Source organism: Podarcis vaucheri (assembly GCF_965113315.1).
Source record: "Podarcis vaucheri genome assembly, chromosome: 16".
NCBI classification, from domain to species: Eukaryota; Metazoa; Chordata; class Lepidosauria; order Squamata; family Lacertidae; genus Podarcis; species Podarcis vaucheri.
The window spans coordinates 4821824-4840111 of record NC_138754.1 but is presented as its reverse complement, the minus strand read 5'-3'; the positions used below and the strand labels follow the sequence as shown (position 1 = coordinate 4840111).

The 18288-nt window shown below is 48.3% G+C and overlaps 1 protein-coding gene across 3 annotated transcripts in view; it reads left to right on the top strand.

Moving 5' to 3' along the window:
- Positions 1-16509, top strand: part of TARS2 (threonyl-tRNA synthetase 2, mitochondrial) — a 37908-nt gene extending 21399 nt beyond the window's left edge. The window contains exons 6-19 of one of the 3 annotated variants that reach the window (XM_082202177.1): positions 316-380; positions 1930-2008; positions 3040-3186; positions 3657-3755; positions 4707-4873; positions 5007-5169; positions 5798-5935; positions 6287-6364; positions 7805-7905; positions 10969-11073; positions 12343-12415; positions 13546-13660; positions 15085-15240; positions 15944-16509. In XM_082202177.1, coding sequence (XP_082058303.1) covers positions 316-380; positions 1930-2008; positions 3040-3186; positions 3657-3755; positions 4707-4873; positions 5007-5169; positions 5798-5935; positions 6287-6364; positions 7805-7905; positions 10969-11073; positions 12343-12415; positions 13546-13660; positions 15085-15233 — 1479 coding nt within the window. In that variant the 3' untranslated portion in view covers positions 15234-15240; positions 15944-16509. Of the gene's footprint in view, positions 1-315; positions 381-1929; positions 2009-3039; positions 3187-3656; positions 3756-4706; positions 4874-5006; positions 5170-5797; positions 5936-6286; positions 6365-7804; positions 7906-10185; positions 10338-10968; positions 11074-12342; positions 12416-13545; positions 13661-15084; positions 15713-15943 lie in introns of those variants that run through there. The other 2 variants (XM_082202176.1, XR_014214252.1) reach the window with 2 other exon arrangements.
- Positions 16510-18288: the final 1779 nt, after the last annotated feature.

The following is an 18288-nucleotide window of genomic DNA, read 5'->3' as shown; positions in this document are numbered from 1 at the left end:
GGACAGCCTTCACCTATGTATTTTCAATGAACCAGCCCAGGTCTAAGTATCTGCAGTTCAGGTCCAACTAGGCTGTTGAATGCAAGGAACAGGGCCTTTTCAGTGATGGCCTCACATTTCTGAGGCTTCCTCCCAAAGGAGAGGTGTTGCTCCCTCCCATGAGTTGCTTTTAAGCAGGCTTGTTCTTTCGACCCACTTCTTATTGAAATGATGAGCTGTGTTTTGAATATTGTTTTTTCTCTCACTGTTTTGGAACTAATAATGGCTATCGCAAAACTTCCTTGATGATTGTTGGCTATTGCTTTGCCCTTCCAGCACAACAAGTTCAAACTTCAGATTATCGACGAAAAGGTGAAATCTCCGACTGCCACCGTGTACAGGTGAGAGAAACCCTCAACTCTGGACATCCACGGCTGACCTGCGGTTGTTGCCTCCTTTTGAGACGCGGGTGGCACTGTGGTCTAAACCACTGAACCTCTTGGGCTTGCCAACGAGAAGGTGGGCGGTTTGAATCCCCGCGACAAGGGAGCTCCCGCTGCTCTGTCCCAGCTCCTGACAACCTAGCAGTTCGAAAGCACACCGGTGCAAGTAGATAAATAGGTACCGCTCCGGTGGGAAGGTAAATGGCATTTCCGTGCACTCTGGTTTCCATCACGGTGTTCCGTTGCGCCAAAAGCAGTTTAGTCCTCCTGGCCACACGACCCGGAAAGCTGTCTGCGGACAAACGCAGGCTTCCTCAGCCTGAAAGGGAGATGAGCGCCACAACCCCATAGTCTCCTTTGACTGGATTTAACTGTCCAGGGGTCCTTTACCTTTACCTTACCCGCCTTTTGAGAAAACAGGAGCTCCTCCTGATCTTTAGTGCAAATATGAGCTTAATCCTGGTGGTGGAGATGAGCAGATCAGTTTATTTCCATCCCATATCTTATTTCTTATATGTCGTAAGAACCTAGTCTCAGCATCCTGTCCTCACAGTGATCAACTAAATTCCCCAATGGGCTCCTCCTATTGTAACAAAACCCTTTAGGGGCATTGGTGTAAGCAATATTGCCACCTAGCCCTTTAACAGACCTGTTGCGATCACCACAGCGTCAATGCTCCTGTTATTCTAATTTAGTTTTGTTTTGTTATATTTCTTAAAGAGATATTTATATTTTAAAAAACAAAAGCCTCAAGGCATCTTAAAGCAGGTTAAAATACACAAAATATATGAACTCGTCTTTGACTGTAATAATAAATTATTATTATTCTTGCACGTAATATAAGCAATTTCATAAGTCGTCTTCTTTGGTGATCCCTCGTAGCCAAGTATGATTGCCTTCCATGAACATGGTCTTAGCGGTGTGTCCATAAGTGACTGTGGAGGCCAATTCTGGATCCACACGTCCTTCCACAGTGGGGACATTGTTTTCCAGGCAAGAGTTGATCACGGTGAGGGTTTGCCAAGAGTGCCTTCCTCTTAGCACATTTCTCCCTTTCGTCCTGAGTTAGAGCCTCTTCAAAATCCATGACAGGTTTGTTAAAGGCTGTTCTCCAATTGGAGCACAAGTACAGTGGTGCCTCGCAAGACGAAAAGAATCCGTTCTGTGATTCTCTTTGTCTAGCGTTGTTTTCGTCTTGCGAAGCAAGCCCATTGACGGATTAGCGCTATTAGCGGCTTTTAGCGGCTTAGCGGATAAGCGGCTTAGAAAAGGGGGGGAGGAAAAAAAACCCGCAGGAACTCGCAAGACATTTTCATCTTGCGAAGCAAGCCCATAGGAGATTCGTTTTGCGAAGCACCTCCAAAACGGAAAACTCTTTCGTCTAGCAAGTTTTCCGTCTTGCGAGGCATTCGTCTTGCGGGGCACCACTGTACGCCAGCTAAGGAGTCAAAGCATCAGGAATAATCAAGGCCCAATACTCACCGTCTCCCCTCTTTCCTGTCTGCAGGTGTGGACCCTTCATTGACCTCTGCCGGGGGCCGCACGTCCGGCATACGGGGGAGATCCGTGCACTGAAGCTCCTGAAGGTGGGTGCTAACATCCCAGATCCTTGCATCCGGGAGTAGAGTGGGGAGCCTTTTTGGGTTTTTTGGCCTGGTGCAAATGCTGCGAATCAATAAAATAAAGATAAGCATATTAATGAAGCATAGCTGTTGTGTGAACATTTTAATGTTTCATATAATTCCCCCCCACTTTGTATTTATGTTTTTAAGTCACTTGGAGGCTTGTTAGGTAGCAAGTGACCATGAAGTCTAAATAGCAATAATAATAATAATAATAATAATAATAATAATAATAATAATAATAATAATAATACAGTGGTACCTCTGGTTGCGAACAGGATCTGTTCTGGAGGCCCGTTCGCAACATGAAAAGAGCGCAACCTGCAGTGGTGCGTCTGCGCATGTGCAGGTTGTGATTTGCCGCTTCTGCGCATGACAACATTTGCGTGTCTGCGCATGCGCGAGCGGCAAAACCTGGAAGTAACCCTTTCCGGTACTTCCGGGTCGCCACAGGACGTAACCTGAAATCATGTAACATGAAGCAAACGTAACATGAGGTATGACTGTAATAATAATAATAATAATAATAATAATAATAATAATAATAATAATAATAATATCATCCCAGGTGGTAGAAATGCCAAAGTTGCGCTAATGTAACAGCTTAAGCAGAGGCTGCTGAATCAAGCCAGGGGCCCACCTTAGTCCAGCATCCTGTTCCCACAGGGGCAAGACAGATGCCCTCAAGGGAAACCAGCAAGCAGGGTTTGAACACAAGAACCACTTTCCCCACTCACAATTCCCACCAACTGGTGTTCAGAAGCCTCTAGCAGTGGAGGCAGAGCATAGCCATCCATGAATTTGCCTCAAATCCTCTTTGGAAGCCATCTTAAGTTGGCCGCCATCACTCCTCCCCCGGAAGCCAGTTCCATAGTTTCACTGCTTTCTTTCCCCCTGTCCTGAACTTCATACGTTCAGAAACCCCAGGGGCTTCTTTTCTGGACCAGGCAATATTGCATGCTTTTTTTTTTTTGTCATTCCTCTTGGCTTGGCAGAACGCCGCCTCCTACTGGCACGGAGACCCTTCGAAGGAGTCCCTGCAGCGGGTCTACGGCATCTCCTTCCCCAGCCCCAAGCAGCTCGCGGAATGGGAACGTGCTCAAGAGGAGGCTGCGCAGCGGGATCATCGGCGGATAGGCAAGGTGGAATTAAGACCCGTTGGGTCTGGTATAATCTCTGGGAGGAAATGCTTCCCTCCCTCTCTCCCCACCCCCCAAGTCCAGGGGGTCACATTCTTTTACGAACAAGCACCTGTAAAATATATACATTGATGCACTGACATCCCGCCTTCCTGCTGAGTAGCTCAAGGTGGTTGTACGTGGTTCTCCCCCATTTTTTATCCTCTCAGCACTCCTGCAAGCCATAGGCAATCTCGGCCCTCCAGATGTTTGGGGACTACAATTCCCATCATCCCTGACCACATGTCCTGTTAGCTAGGGATGATGGGAGTTGTAGTCCCAAAAAAACCATCTGGAGGGCCAGGTTTGCCTATGCCTGCCATAGAGACAGTGACTGGGCCCAAGGTCTCCTTGTGAAGATTTGAACCCTGGTCTCTCGGATCCTATTCCCCGGTTCTAATTACGCCGCACAGACTGACTTTGTTCCTCTGCAGGATCAAGAGCTTTTCTTCTTCCATGAACTGAGCCCGGGAAGCTGCTTCTTCCTCCCCAAAGGAGCGCACATTTACACAACTCTCATGGACTTCATTAAGGTGTGCTCTGCTTCCTAATCCATCGCTTCTCAAATGTTCCAAATCGGAGAGTTTGCCTGTGCGTGACTTATGTGCAAAGGCCAGAGCTGGTCTCTGATGCCACACACTGTTTGATCTAAGTTCATCCTTCCCTGGCTAAGTATCAGAAACAGTCCGTAGAATGACAATTCAAGTTGACTTTAAACCCAGTGTTCATTATTGATATATACAATGCGAATATGCTTCCCTGTACAGCGCAGTCAGGATTTTGTATGGTAAGAATTGGAGAAAATCTGTGTCCTGGACAGGAGAATAGGATGGTCAGTTTGAAAAAGACAGTTTCTGCCGCTCTTGCTACATCAGCCCATTATATGTGAGCAAAGAGATGCAAGCAAACGACCTAATTTCCTATGCAGACTTTGTTAAAAGACGAACCACATAGTCAGCCTATTGGAGCGAGTTATAAAGTCAGAAGGGACGCGGGTGGCGCTGTGGGTTAAACCACAGAGCCTAGGACTTGCCAATCAGAAGGTTGGCGGGGTGAGCTCCCGTTGCTCAGTCCCTGCTCCTAGCAATTCGAAAGCACATCAAAGTGCAAGTAGATAAATAGGTACCACTGTGGTGGGAAGGTAAACGCCGTTTCCGTGCGCTGCTCTGGTTTGCCAGAAGCGGCTTAGTCATGCTGGCCACATGACCCAGAAGCTGGACACCAGCTCCCTTGGTCAGTAAAGCGAGATGAGCGCCGCAACCCCAGAATTAGCCACAACTGGACCTAATGGTCAGGGGTCCCTTTACCTTTATAAAGTCAGGAATTAAAAAAACAAACGTTTATTATTTTTAATGAGCTGGTGTGTGAAGAAAACTAATTTTAAATATCTTTTAGCTAGTCTGGGACTCATGCTCAATCTCTTACTTAATTCTCTGCCCCCAAATCCTGGTATCCCCCTCCCTTTTGTTTTTTTGGTGTCCCAGAGTGAGTATCTCAAGCGCGGCTTCTCTGAGGTGATCACCCCCAACATTTACAACGTGAAGCTGTGGGAAGCGTCTGGCCACTGGCAGCACTATGCCGAGAACATGTTCTCCTTCAGAGTCGAAGAGGAGACCTTTGCCCTCAAGCCAATGAACTGCCCTGGCCATTGGTGAGTTATGAATTATTGGGGGGGGGGGCGAAGGGATGGAGGCCTGGGGGGGGGTACATTTGGCTTGCACCTAAAGCTCCGTTGATGTGCCTTGAGAGGTAGAAGCAAGTTCCTCTTCCTTTCCTCCACGTAGCCTCATGTTTGGCCATCGCCCCCGATCCTGGAGAGAGCTGCCTCTCCGCCTTGCTGATTTTGGGGTTCTGCACAGAAACGAGCTGTCGGGAGCCCTGACTGGCCTGACGCGGGTGCGCCGGTTCCAGCAGGATGACGCTCACATCTTCTGTGCCATGGATCAGGTGAGGGATGGGGCAATGGCAAGGTACAGTGGTACCTCGGGTTACATACGCTTCAGGTTACATACGCTTCAGGTTACAGACTCTGCTAACCCAGAAATAGTACCTCGGGTTAAGAACTTTGCTTTAGGATGAGAACAGAAATTGTGCTTTGGTGGCGTGGCGGCAGCAGCAGGAGGTCCCATTAGCTAAAGTGGTGCTTCAGGTTCAGAACGGACCTCCGGAACAAATTAAGTACTTAACCAGAGGTACCACTGTACCTGCATGGCTGAACCCAAAGGCTCCACCTGTCTGTTGAAACAGCGCTCTGAGACTTCATTTGTTTCTTTCTCTCTCTCTTTCCTTTTCTTTCTTCTACCTTCCTCCTCTTTGCTCCTGTTTCTTTTCTGGTTGGATTTTTAAAACATTTCTTTTATTCTCATATATTATAAAAATAGAATTTGTGTTGGGTATAAACTTTTGTATACCTTTTGATGAGTATCAATAAAAAGAAAATGTAAAAAAATAAAACATAAAAGTGTTCAGATACCAAATGGGCAAAAACTGGAACATCTTTTAAAGGGGACAAACCAGGAGGGGACAGGATATTATCACCTCTTGTCTTCTCTCTTCCCCCACCCCTCAAATTCAGCTGGAAGGAGAAATTCAAGGCTGCCTAGACTTCCTTCAAGCTGTCTACTCTATTTTCGGATTCACTTTGCGCTTCTACCTCTCCACCCGCCCCGAGAAATTTCTTGGAGAGCCTCACCTTTGGGATCGGGCTGAGGAGGTAAGAATGAGACCCCCTGCCATTGCCTAGAAGAGCCATTTTTTTTCCTGCCTGCAAATTGATCAACCTGAGAAGCACTTAAATAGCTTTCAATGTTATGTTTCAATCCATATTCGTGCGGGTTTTATCCCTCGCAGTGATGGGAAGGATTAGCTTTGTGTGTGTTCTCAAAACATTCCCCCCCCCCTTTAAAAATATCCTTTGTTCCATACTGTTTGCTAGGCAAACATGCCCTGAGGTCCTTTTTCTACTCAAAGAAGCTCCCGTGACCTGACCACCCAGATGGTGGGCGCCTGCCAAGTGGAAAGCAAGCTCAGTTTCCTGACTCCTCCTTTTTCTCTCACCTTCCAGCTGCTGGAAAAAAGCCTCCGGGACTTTGGACAGCCTTGGGAGCTCAGTCCTGGGGATGGCGCCTTCTACGGGCCAAAGGTCAGTGAGTGGCCCCGCCTGCCAGACATCCTGAACAGTAGGAAGAGCATGGTAACTGGATCCGGCCAATGGGGACCCACCTAGGCGCTGGTTCTCCCTAACTCTAGAGCTTGTGGGCATCCAACGAAGCTGAGTGTTGCGAAATTCAGAGCAGTCTGAATAAAGTCCTTCTCCGTGCAGTGCAGAGTTTAAACTACGGAACTCTCTCCCACAGGAGGCAGTGATTGCCAACACCTTGGAGGGCTTTAAAATAGGACAGGACAAATTCATGGATGGCTGTGAAATAAAAAAAATTAAGGTCTTACATATATAATAAATGTCCATGGATGTGCCTGGCAAACACGTACATAAATGTATGGGCCACATGTCTGAGGCAGCACAGGAGGGCAGCCCTGGAGCCATTTTGGCTCCCAAACTGACCAAATGTTTAATCTGCAAGGTCAAAGGAAAATGGAAAAGCCTCCCCATTGTCTTTTCATTCACAAAACCTGTCTTAAGGGTATATCTGTGTATGAATAGGGTGAGCCCGTGACCTGGCTCAGGATCTAAGTATTTGTCGCTACAAAAGACTGGCCAGGCTCCCCAGGGTATCCAATCAAGTAAGCATTAGCAGGTAACCTGCCAGACAGGAGATAAACGACAGGAGATAAACAAAGCACTCAGATTTCTGTTGTAGACCGCCCCTTCTGTGATGTAGGTATGATTCGTCTGGGGGTGGTCTTGGACTCCAGGGCGGGCAATTTAAAATGTCTATATAAGGGCGGGCACACCTTTGTTCTGGGTCCTCCTCCTTTCCTGCGTGTGAGGGGAGCATCCTGTTGCAACAGTTCAATAAAGATCAGGCTTACGAGCTGTTTTGCTTGTCAGTATTCTCTGGCTGGCCTCTGTTATTTTCTCTGACCGATGGAGAACCTACAAAGGACTCTATAAGGGCTTTTGTGTTCCCCATAAGGGAATAGGGGCAGTTTTTCGTTTATTACAGCTGCTAGTCCTGGTGGCTCTGCTCTGCTTCCACAGTCATAGAGGCAGCAGTGGTTCTAAATACCAGTCTCTGGCGACTCCAGGAGGGAAGAATGTTCTGCTTGCGGGTTCTCATTGGGGCATCCAGTTGGCGACTGTGAGAACAGGGTTCTGGACCAAATAGGCCCCCTTTGGCCTGATCCAGAAAGCTCTTCTTATGTGCTTGTGTTCACAGTGAGAACAAAGCCCACTCCTCTCACTTCTGAGTCCCAGCGACTGACATTCAAAAGCTGCCTGCCTCTGACAGTCAAGGCAGAACATGCCCATCAGGGCTGGCAGCCACTGACAGCCTTATCCTCTGTGGATTTTTCTGATCCTCTTTGAACATCGCCCAACGGCACTTGCAGGTCAAAGCTAGCTGAGGCACGTAATGGGTCCTGATCCTCATAGTATTCTCTCTGTGTGCATTTCCCCCCCCAGGTTGATATTCAGATTAAAGATGCCCTCGGCCGGCACCACCAATGTGCCACCATTCAGCTGGATTTCCAGATGCCCATCCGGTTTGATCTCTCATACGCAAGGTGAGCTCTGCTCCAGGTAGATAGCCAGGGGGCTTCACATACTTGCCGCTCTGCTCCTACCGTCCCCTAAAATTCCCAGGTTGCCTTCGGATTTTCATGCGGGGGATTTAATGAAAGGAAAGCGCTTTGGAAACTGAGGAAGCTGTCTCCTGCCATGTCAGGCCATTATGGTCTAAGGGGAAGGCCATGGTTCAGCGGGAGAGCATCTGCTTTGCATGCAAAAGGTCCTATGTTCAATGGCATCACCATGTCTCCTTTCCCGAAATCCTGGAGAACTGCTGTCAGTGAGTTCAGACACTACTGATGTAGATGGGCCAATGGTCTGACTGGGTAGGAGGCAACTTTGGATCTTCCTCTTGGTTCCCCTGGACACGCCTATAGCTGTCCAGACTACAATTCCCACCATCCCTGACTGGCTGGGATTTATCCCGATCCTTGGTCTAGGCTGACAAGGCAGAGTTTTCTGTCGGGGGCCTTGAAGAGCCCTACCTGGACTTGCCTGCCTGGGACCTTCTGCATGCAAAGCAGGAGCTCAACTGCTCAGCTATAGCTATTCCCTTAGAAATAAAGCAAGGTCCCGGTCCTCATGGTTCTGGAAAAAGGGCTGGTTTTCAACAACGTGAAAGGACACACAACTCCCCATCTGCCAGCATTGCTACCGGTTAGAATTCTTATCATTCTTCTCATTATTAAGATCCCACCAATTCATCACGAGATCTCAGGGCGGTTCACACAGTAAAAATACAAGGTGAAAACACAAATAAATACAGTCATTCCTGATGTTACGTCCGCTTCATGAGACGTTCTTTCAGGTTACATCCTGTGGCGACCCAGAAGTACCAGAAGGGGGTTACTTCCAGGTTTCGTCGCTCACACATGCACAGAAGTGCAAAATGATGTCATGCGCAGAAGCGGCGAATCGCAACCCGCGCATGTGCAGATGCGCCGTTGTGGGTTGCGCTCTTTTCATGTTGCGAACAGGCCTCCGGAATGGATCCTGTTTTCAACCAGAGGTACTACTGTAGTTAAAATGGTTAAAACCAAAACAAAAAAATAATGGGTACTGAGGCCCAATAACACCTGGAGAGGCACAGGTTTCCATTGTGGCCCTGCACTAATCGGCAGTGGTTCTGTAGGGGGATGGTGGGGAGCCTTTGGCCCTCAAGATGTTGTTGAACTTCAACTCCCAGCAGCCCCAGCAAGCAAGGCTGGGGATGCTGATGATGGGAGTTGTAGTTCAGCAATGTCTGGTGAGCCATAGTTTTCCCCACACCTGCTCTAGACAGGAGTGTTTGCCCACCGTCCCTGGAGATGCCATTGGGAATTGACCCGAAGGACCTTCTGCACACTTTCTGCCACAGAGCTACAGGCTCTTGTATTTTCAGTTCTTGGTTGAAGTGACTCGGATGCACCCGAGTTTCTTTCCAGACCTGCCAGATTGTGCAAGCAAAACACGGAGTGAGCTTTGTGCGAATGAACCTGGCACCGTAGCATGCAAAGTAGATGCTCCACCACTGGGCTTGCACCCCTTGCTCTCACCCACCCCTCCCCAAAGCCCTACACTGAGCACAGAACATTGCCATAGTGTTTATAACATCAAGCAAGAAGCTCAGACATGAGTGCGTAACTTCTGAGAGAGCCAACGCAAAATCTCCACAGCGATTCCGTCAGAGGAGCCTCATTCTCGGGTCTCTTTGAGTGGAAGGTTCCCTTTTCTCACTCTCTCCCTCTCCCTTCGCTTCCTCACACCCAACTTTCGCAACTGGTCCTTCCCCTACCCAACCCCTGTCTGACCACAGGACAGGGAAAGAGGAACTGCCTAGGAATGTGAAGGCGCCTTTGTTTAGTAGCTTTCTGGAGATTGGTTTGCCAGCTGCAGGAGCTAATCTGCAATCTGTGTGGCACCAGCTGTGTGCCAGCTCTAGGTGTCAGACTTGGAAGAATGGGGAAGTGTTTTGCCTGCCAGAGGTCTGACTGTAACCTTGTTGTTGGGCAAGCTTTTCTGTGCATCTTGGCAAAGGTCCCTCTTAGAAATAAGGAATAGCTAGGTGGGGAGACGGGGCCCCTTCAAAGTACTGGTATTCTATCTATCATCTATACATCTATCTATCTATCATCTAAAAAAAGCAATTGTCTTAATTTTAAACCACAAAACAGGAGTAACAACACAAGCAGGCACAAGCAAAAAAAGCCTGAAATAAAATTTTGTTCCAGACCTGACGTGATTTGGTTTGGTTTGGGGAAGGGAGGGGTTGAGATCCTTGTTCACCTTCCCAGCAGGAAGTCAGGAATAGCTGCTAGAATCTGCATGCGAAAGGTCCCAGGTTTTACTGCTGACCTCTCCAGTTAAGTCTGGGAACACGCCCTGCCTGAAACCCTGAAGACCAGATGCTGGACAATGTGGACAAATACTGACCAAGCATCTGACTTGGGTATAAGGCAGCTTTCCTAAGTCAGCCCTTGATTTGGAACCACAAGGACTGGAATATTAGCATTATTTAGTGGTAGGGTCACATGCTTTGCAGGCAGGTTCAGTTCTGAGCGGCGTTTGCAGCAAGGGATGGGAACATCTCTTGCCTGGCATCCTGGAAGGCTGCTGCCGGTCATTGTAGATGGACCCCAATGATCTGATTCAAGGTGTGGCAGCTTCCTGTGTTCCCAAACATGTTGCATCTCCTGCCTCCTGCCACAAATCCACAGGGAAGCTACGGGGCCCACCTGAGCAAAGCTTGCACCCCTGGCCTAGATTACACAAACGCACGCAGCCCACAGCTGCAGGCAGCAGTGCTTCCGAATCCCAGGGGAGAGAGATCTCTTGTGCTCAGGTCCTGTTTGTGGGGATTCCCACAGGCACCTGATGGTTGACCACAGTGAGAACAGGAGGCCGGACTAGATAGGCCACTGGCCTGATCCAGCAGGGCCCTTCTTACCTTCTTAATTTCTGCCGTTCAGCGTAGGCTGCAGAAACCAAGGTTAGCTTCACCCAAAAGGATTTCAGGAACTTGGAGCATACACAGCCCTGAGAGTTTAGGTGCTGACTCTGTGTGCTCATGTCCCATACAGCAAAGACAGTGGTTTGGAGGAGAGACCAGTGATGATCCACCGAGCGGTCCTTGGCTCTGTCGAGAGGATGTTGGCTGTCCTGGCGGAGAACTACGGCGGGAAGTGGTGAGTGACCGGAGGGGCTGTGCCACCGATCTTCCTTGCTGGGTCTCGCCATATTGCAGGATGAGGTGGTGAAAGCGACTGCAAGTGGAGGCTGCCATTGTTTGAAAACGTTTCCTCTTGTTCATATGCGTATAGATGAAGTTTGTAAAAGGATGCATGGCCTGGGGAAACTGGATAGGGAAAAGCTTTATCTCACGTAACGCTAGAAGCTGTGGACATGCAATGAAGCTGGGCGATTCAGGACACAAAGGAAAGTCCTTCCTATTGAGCCACATAGTTAAACTATGGAACTCCTTCCTGCAGGACACCAACCTAGATGGCTTTAGAAGGGGAGTAGACAAATTCACGGAAGCAAGAGGGCTGTTGATGGCTTCCAGCCATAATGGCTATGCTGTGTCTTCACAGATGGAGTCAGTAATAATTTTGAAAACTGGAAACCACAGGAGGGGGGGTTGCCCTTGGCTCAAATCTTGCTTGCAGGCTTCCTGTTGGGGCATCTGGTTGGCTACGGGATGCTGGTCTAGGTGGGTCATTGGCCTGATCCATCCGGTTCTTCTTAGGTAAAGGTAAAGGGACCCCTGACCATTAGGTCCAGTCGTGACCGACTCTGAGGTTGCGGCGTTCATCTCGCTTTATTGGCCGAGGGAGCCAGCGTACAGCTTCTGGGTCATGTGGCCAGCATGACTAAGCCACTTCTGGCAAACCAGAGCAGTGCACAGAAACGCCGTTTACCTTCCCGCCGGAACGGTACCTATTTATCTACTTGCACTTTGACGTGCTTTCGAACTGCTAGGTTGGCAGGAGCAGGGACCGAGCAACGGGAGCTCACCCCGTCGCGGGGATTCAAACCGCCGACCTTGTGATCGGCAAGTCCTAGGCTCTGTGGTTTAACCCACAGCACCAACCACGTCCCCCGGTTCTTCTTACATTCTTATAAATAGGCCGGATCACTCCCTGCTGCTGTGCTTCTACCTGTCAAAGAAAAATCAACAATCGAAATGTCCAACTTTTAAGTGTTAAGCTTGCACTGTCCCTGTGGAGCCAGCTATATATGCTCTCCAAGGTTTATCGTGAACAGAAAATGCTGCAATGCTGGGGCAAAAGCAGTCAAGGAATTAGAACCGTGGGTTTTTGTGGAGCTGCGAAAGCTGCTGAGTGCCAGCCATAAAAGTTAATAAATCAATAGATCACCCAGGAAGTGGGAGCTGCAGGAGGGAAAGGGAGAATTAGGCTGACTTGAGGGTGTTGTGCTTTCTGCTCTCGTTGCAGGCCCTTCTGGCTGTCCCCGTTCCAAATTATGGTGATCCCTGTTGGCCCAGACGTGGAGGACTATGCCTGCCAGGTGAGAGACAAGAAGAACTAGCATGGATCTGCCTGTTTGTTATACACAAAGCATTATACGCTGTGAAATCATGTAAGGAAACAGTGAAGGGGAGAAGTATTAGGTTCGCAATTCAGCTTTCTAGGAATTTCAGTGTGTTAACATTTCAGTGCATTAAAAAAAATACTCTAGTCCTCATGGTGTGAAAAGTGTGCCGTAGCAGCTTCTGCTGAAATGTGGGAAAAGCTGTAGAGGTGATGAAAGCGCCACCCCACCCCCCCAATCTATCGTGGGCAGGACTTCTGTTTAATTGCTTGGCCTCCTTTTAATCACCCCTTCCGCCCCATGTCCCCTAGTCAAATTTTAAATACTGTTAATAAGTTTCATGCAGTGAAAGGGGTTAAGACATGCAGATGGAAAGGCCTGGAATTGCTTTGTCACAGAATGTTTAGTATTCACATATATATATATTTATAAAGTGTAGCTGCCCTGGAGGGATAGAACTGGGGGGGGGGGGTGATTACCAGTAAGGAAGTGAGGAATGGGCCGAGTAGCTTCCTATGAGAGCCCCATCACCTGCTTGGGATGGGGGCGGGGACAGCAAATACAGTATTTTTCCGTGTATAAGACGGTAAGTTTTCCTTAGAAATAATAGGCAAAAATTGTAGGTCGCCTTATACACGGATAGCAGAGGGGGTCTGGGTAATTGGTGGCAGCAGCGGGCAGGAGATTGGCAGCGCTGATTTGGCGTGTGATTGGTTGCTGTGGCAAGGCCTGCTGACGATTGGCTGCGGCAATCGGGTGTGTGATTTATGCCAGCGGTGAGGCATGTGTGCAATTGGCTGTGGTTGCGTCAAGTGGACAGGTGGGCTTTTGGCAGCAAGTGTGCAGACAATTGGTGGCCACGGTGATGCGTGTGATTTGTATTTTTGTATTTGCAGTCAGGCTGTAGAGCAATTGGCGGTGGTGATCCCGCCCAAAAAAAGCTCAACAACTTTGGGATTTTTTGCTGCGATCGTCTTATACATGGGGCCGTGTTATACATGGAAGAATACGGTACCTCCTATTCTCCCACTGCCTCCTTCCAAGCAGACTGCAGCTGGGTTAACTATGTGACACTTCTCTCACACACTCTCCCCCTTGTGTTTCAGGTCCACCAGCTCTTCCACCAGGCAGGATTCATGGCAGACATCAGTGCCGACCAAAGCTTGACCCTCAACCGCAAGATCCGAAAAGCCCAGCTGGCCCAGTACAACTTCCAGTTTGGTGAGCTGGCATCTCCGAAAGCAAGTGGGAATAGCCTGCCTTAACCCGGAGTCAGACCAAATTGGTTCATCTAGCTTCAGCATTGTCTACACTGACTGGCTCTCCGTTGTTTCTGGCAGGGGGGAGTCTTTCCCCAGCCGTAGATGGAGGTGCCGGCGAATGAGCCCGGGATCTTCTGCTCTGCCGCTGAGCTAAAGCCCTTCCCCATCGTAGGAAGCTATGTTATACCAAGTTGGATCATTGTCATCCCCCTCAGCTGTCTTAGGTTGATTAAAAGTATGGGCTTGATCCAAACTTATTGTACAGCTGCAGCATCCACAAGGGTGAAGAATAAGCAAAGTCTCTGGAGTGATCTCAGAATCAAGTTTCGAGTTGTTACGCTTGTGGCTATATGCTTGAAAATGTAGGGGCAATTTTTAAAAACAATGGGGAGTTTGGGCAGCCCTGTTTTATGTCCCCTGAAAGCTTGCAATCCATGCGGCCAAGTGGTCTCCTCCAAATCTCCATGTCTCTTCCTGTTTCTTCTCTACTACTGCTTAGAATGAAAGTACTTCTTTATGCAGTGTGTAGTTACGGTAAACTAAACAGCCTCGGCCCAGTATACCTGAAGGAGCGTCTCCAGCCCCATCATTCAGCCCGGACGCTGAGGTCCAGCTCCGAGGGCCTTCTGGCAGTTCCCTCACTGCGAGAAGCAAAGCTATAGGGAACCAGGCAGAGGGCCTTCTCGGTGGTGGCGCCTGCCCTGTGGAACGCCCTCCCACCAGATGTCAAAGAGATAAACAACTACCTAGAAGTTAGAAGACACCTGAAGGCAGCCCTGTTCAGGGAAGTTTTTAATGTGTGACATTTTAATGTATTTTTAATCTTTGTTGGAAGCCGCCCAGAGTGGCTGGGGAAACTCAGCCAGTTGGGTAGGGTATAGATAATTGTTTATTATTATTATTATTATTATTATTATTATTATTATTATTATGGAACTCCCTACCCCTGGAGGCAGTGATGGCCACCAGCTTGGATGGCTTCAGAGTAGGATTAGACAGATTCATGGAGGAGGAGGAGACGCCTATTGATAGATACTAGCCATGATGGAGAGTCTGTGTTGTTCCTCCACAGCTGGACGCAGCAATGTTTCCGAATACCAGTTGCTGGAAAACACAAGGCAGGGGAGTGTTACTCTTGTTTGCGGGTTCACCACAAGCATCATAGTGACCTATGAGAAAAGGAAGCTGGACTGAGTGAGCCCCTTTGGTCCAATACAACAGGCTCTTCTGATATTCTTATGGAGCCTGCAGGATCAGAGGCCGATTGTTGAGATTACTGGGTTCTTCGGGGCATTTGGCCACCCTGAGAGCAGGACCCTGGACCTTGATGGGCCATTGGCCTGACCCAGCAGCCTCCCCTTAATCTTATGTCCTTGCTTCTAGTGGTCGGCCGGAAGGAGAAGTCCAACCGCACCGTCAACGTCCGTAGCCGCAACAACCACCAATACGGCGAGCGGGATTCGCACGAGGTGCTGCGCAGGCTCCGCGAGCTCCGGGAAGCTCGTGTCAGAAATGCTGAAGATCTCTTCTAAAGGAGAGGTGAGACCCCCATCATCAACTTGCCAGGACATCCACAAGTAACAGAAACAACAGCGAAAGCTGTGTGTGTGTGAATCATTTCACAAGTGCCATGCTTTTGGGGCACCTCAAGGTCACGATACCAAGTTGCATCGATGCCCCCACAGTTTGGAGACTGAGGTCATCTTATCAAGCAAGGAATCCTTGTTTGCTAGAGCTGAACCAGCCCAGGCCGTATATCAAAGCCACCCCGCTGCTTTCTTCGAACATCCCTCAAAATCTTGCAACTTGTCTTGGTTGACTGGCAGAGCAGCATGTACAACAACCAGGCCGCAGGAGAGCAGAACCCTCTTTCTCAGAAAAGCTGTTTGTGGAAACGCATTCTTGGAGGGATGCCAAGTTTCTCTCCTTCACGCTGGCCAGCCCGTCTTTCATGGTCACCGCGTCCCCTGCGGGGGCCCGTAATTAAAATACCTTTTCTTGAGAAATTGCAGCTTGGCTGGCGGTCTCCTTGATTGGTTGGCCTCGCTGCGAACTACTGCATTAGCCCCAGGGCCCTTGGCGGGTCGAGGTCGGGGTCAAGCCAAGTTGTTCTTTTCTAAGGATGCGTAAGGTGTGTCTTGTTGACAAGGGATCCCACTGAAACTGGTGCCTAGAGTGGGGAGGGGGGCATTTAACGGCAGGTGTGTGTGCAAACTGCTCAAGTGATTCATCTTTGTCGCAGCTTGTTCCCGGAAAGCTGCGGAGGACCCACAGGTGGGAAGGGAAGAGAGACGCACACACACCCCTCTTCACAGGACTGAGTCAACAGCAGCTCGGCTCATAAATTCTACCTTGCCCCCTGCCCCTAATATCCTTTATCAGATGCAAACAGGTCTCTTTAATGGTTATGTGAGTTAATGCGTGGAAATAGTTACTCAGGGCCAGCCTGCGTAACATCCCAGTAGCAGGTCCATTGGGGTCTTTTTAGGTACTTACGTTAAGTGCTTTTTAAGTTGTTTTAGTTACATTTAGTATTTAAGTGGTTTTAGCATTTTGATATATATCAGGGTGGTGCAGCCCACGAGGCTTTTTTTGGCGGCCCTCGGCAACATTCAGGAAAGAACACCTTAAAGCCTTTAAAAATTAATTTTTTTGTGTGTCATGCATTGCTAATGAAAGCACATGCATCTGTTGGTGTATAAAATTTCTTTAATAGTTAAACCTATTAATTATGTATATAATTATAAATATTTAATTAAATATATTAATTGTGTACATTAAATAATATTAAATATATTGTGAACACTTTTTATTTATGATACAGAAATTTACTTCAGTGTGCGGCCCACAGGTCCTGTGTTGGAAGTACTCTTGCAGCCCACTTGGCATGAAAAGTTGAACTGCCTTGGTCTGTCTGTCTATCTGTGGAACGCTAATAATAATGATGATAATTCACTTTGCCTAATGATAGGTTCTGTCTTGCAGCTCTTGTCTTTTAAAGCTCAGGTGACTGTCAGGGGGGAAAAGATGGAACCAATTCACAGAGGAGAGCTCTATCAAAGACCTTTTAACCATGGTGGTGGCTTAAAATTGAACCTCCCATGCTTAGAGGCAGTCTGCCTTGATATTGATTGATTGATTGATTGATTGATTGATTGCTAAAATGCTAGGGGGGAAATATCCCTTGAACGTCAGCTGCGGAAAACGGGAGGGGAGAAGGTGTCCTTCCGGTCAAGTTTCCTGTTGGGGCACCACTTCGGCCTTTAGATTAAACTTTAGATGGTCACTCTGCATCTGATTCAGCCGGGCTCCTCTTCGTACGTAACACACTTACGAAACACTTGGCGGAGGGGGAGGGGGAAAGGGGGGGAGAGGAAGGAGCAGGATTCTTTTCTGGTTCAAGAATACTTGAAGTTGGGGCAACAGGTGACGTGGGTCGCCACCCAACTCTGACTCAGTTTGGCTTTCATCCGCTCGAAGGAAAAGAAAAGGCACGTCCTTAATGCCACAATTGAGCTCCAGAACAAAAACGAAGCTATGACATGGTGTCCCTGAGCATGGACAGAGAACCCTTGACTCACAGTTGAGTAAATCATTGCGTTCAGGTGTTCTAGATCAACTTGTGTTGTTGGCTTTTGCACGGCTCTGCACCCCCTTTTTCCTTTTAGTAGGACAGGTGACCTTCTGATAGCAAGCCGGATAGTGGGGCGTCTCATAAAGAGCCAGGCCAGGAGTCAATTTTTACTGGGCTTCAGTGACTCTTCAATATTTTCTTTGGGGGCGTTGTTTGGCTTGTTAAAAAGCAGGGAAAGGGATGCTGAAGGCCTGAACTCAGAAGGAATACAGGTTTTCCCCTGCAGGTTGGAAAAACCTGTTTGAAAGGATTTATCACCCGCGCATGAGTGACTAAGTGCTTTTAAATCTGTAATTGGCATCCATCAAAAATTCAAGGCAACCGCTAACTCTGTTGCAAACATAACCTGGCATTCAGCTCTTCAGAGAGAGACTGAGACCTGGGGGCTTTTAGATGACTGGCACCCACTACCCTCTGATCTTTAACTTACTTTCCAACTTGCAGGGAGTTAGGAACTTGGGGAAAAGGGAGTGTGGACTGAGTAATAAGTGTTATGCTCTCTGTTCAAACGCAGATGTACATATGCTGTTTTTGCTTTACCCCAGGGGACTGGTAGATTGTTCCCCTTGCTGCAGTAAGTCAGCGAGGCTTTCACACGACTGCACAAAAACACAGCCATCATAGGATCGTAGTATTGTAGTGCACTTACGCTTAGTACTGCTTGCTGAGTGGGAATGTTCTCTCTCAGTCTTGGTGTTTCCTGGCTGGTACTCTCCACTGGAACAACAACTCGTTCCATGAAACTGCATGTAAATAAAAATGAACGATATATTTACACATCTTGCCTTGCCCTTAAGCACTTGATGTTTCCACCTCAGTGTTCCTTGACTGTGAAATAGGCACATTTAATTGGTCAAAATTTGGATTTGTAGCTGGTTGACTGGCGGAAACCAAAGAATTCTTACTAATGGTTCCTCAGCACCCTGAGGGGAAAGTGGCAAGTGGAGTGCCGC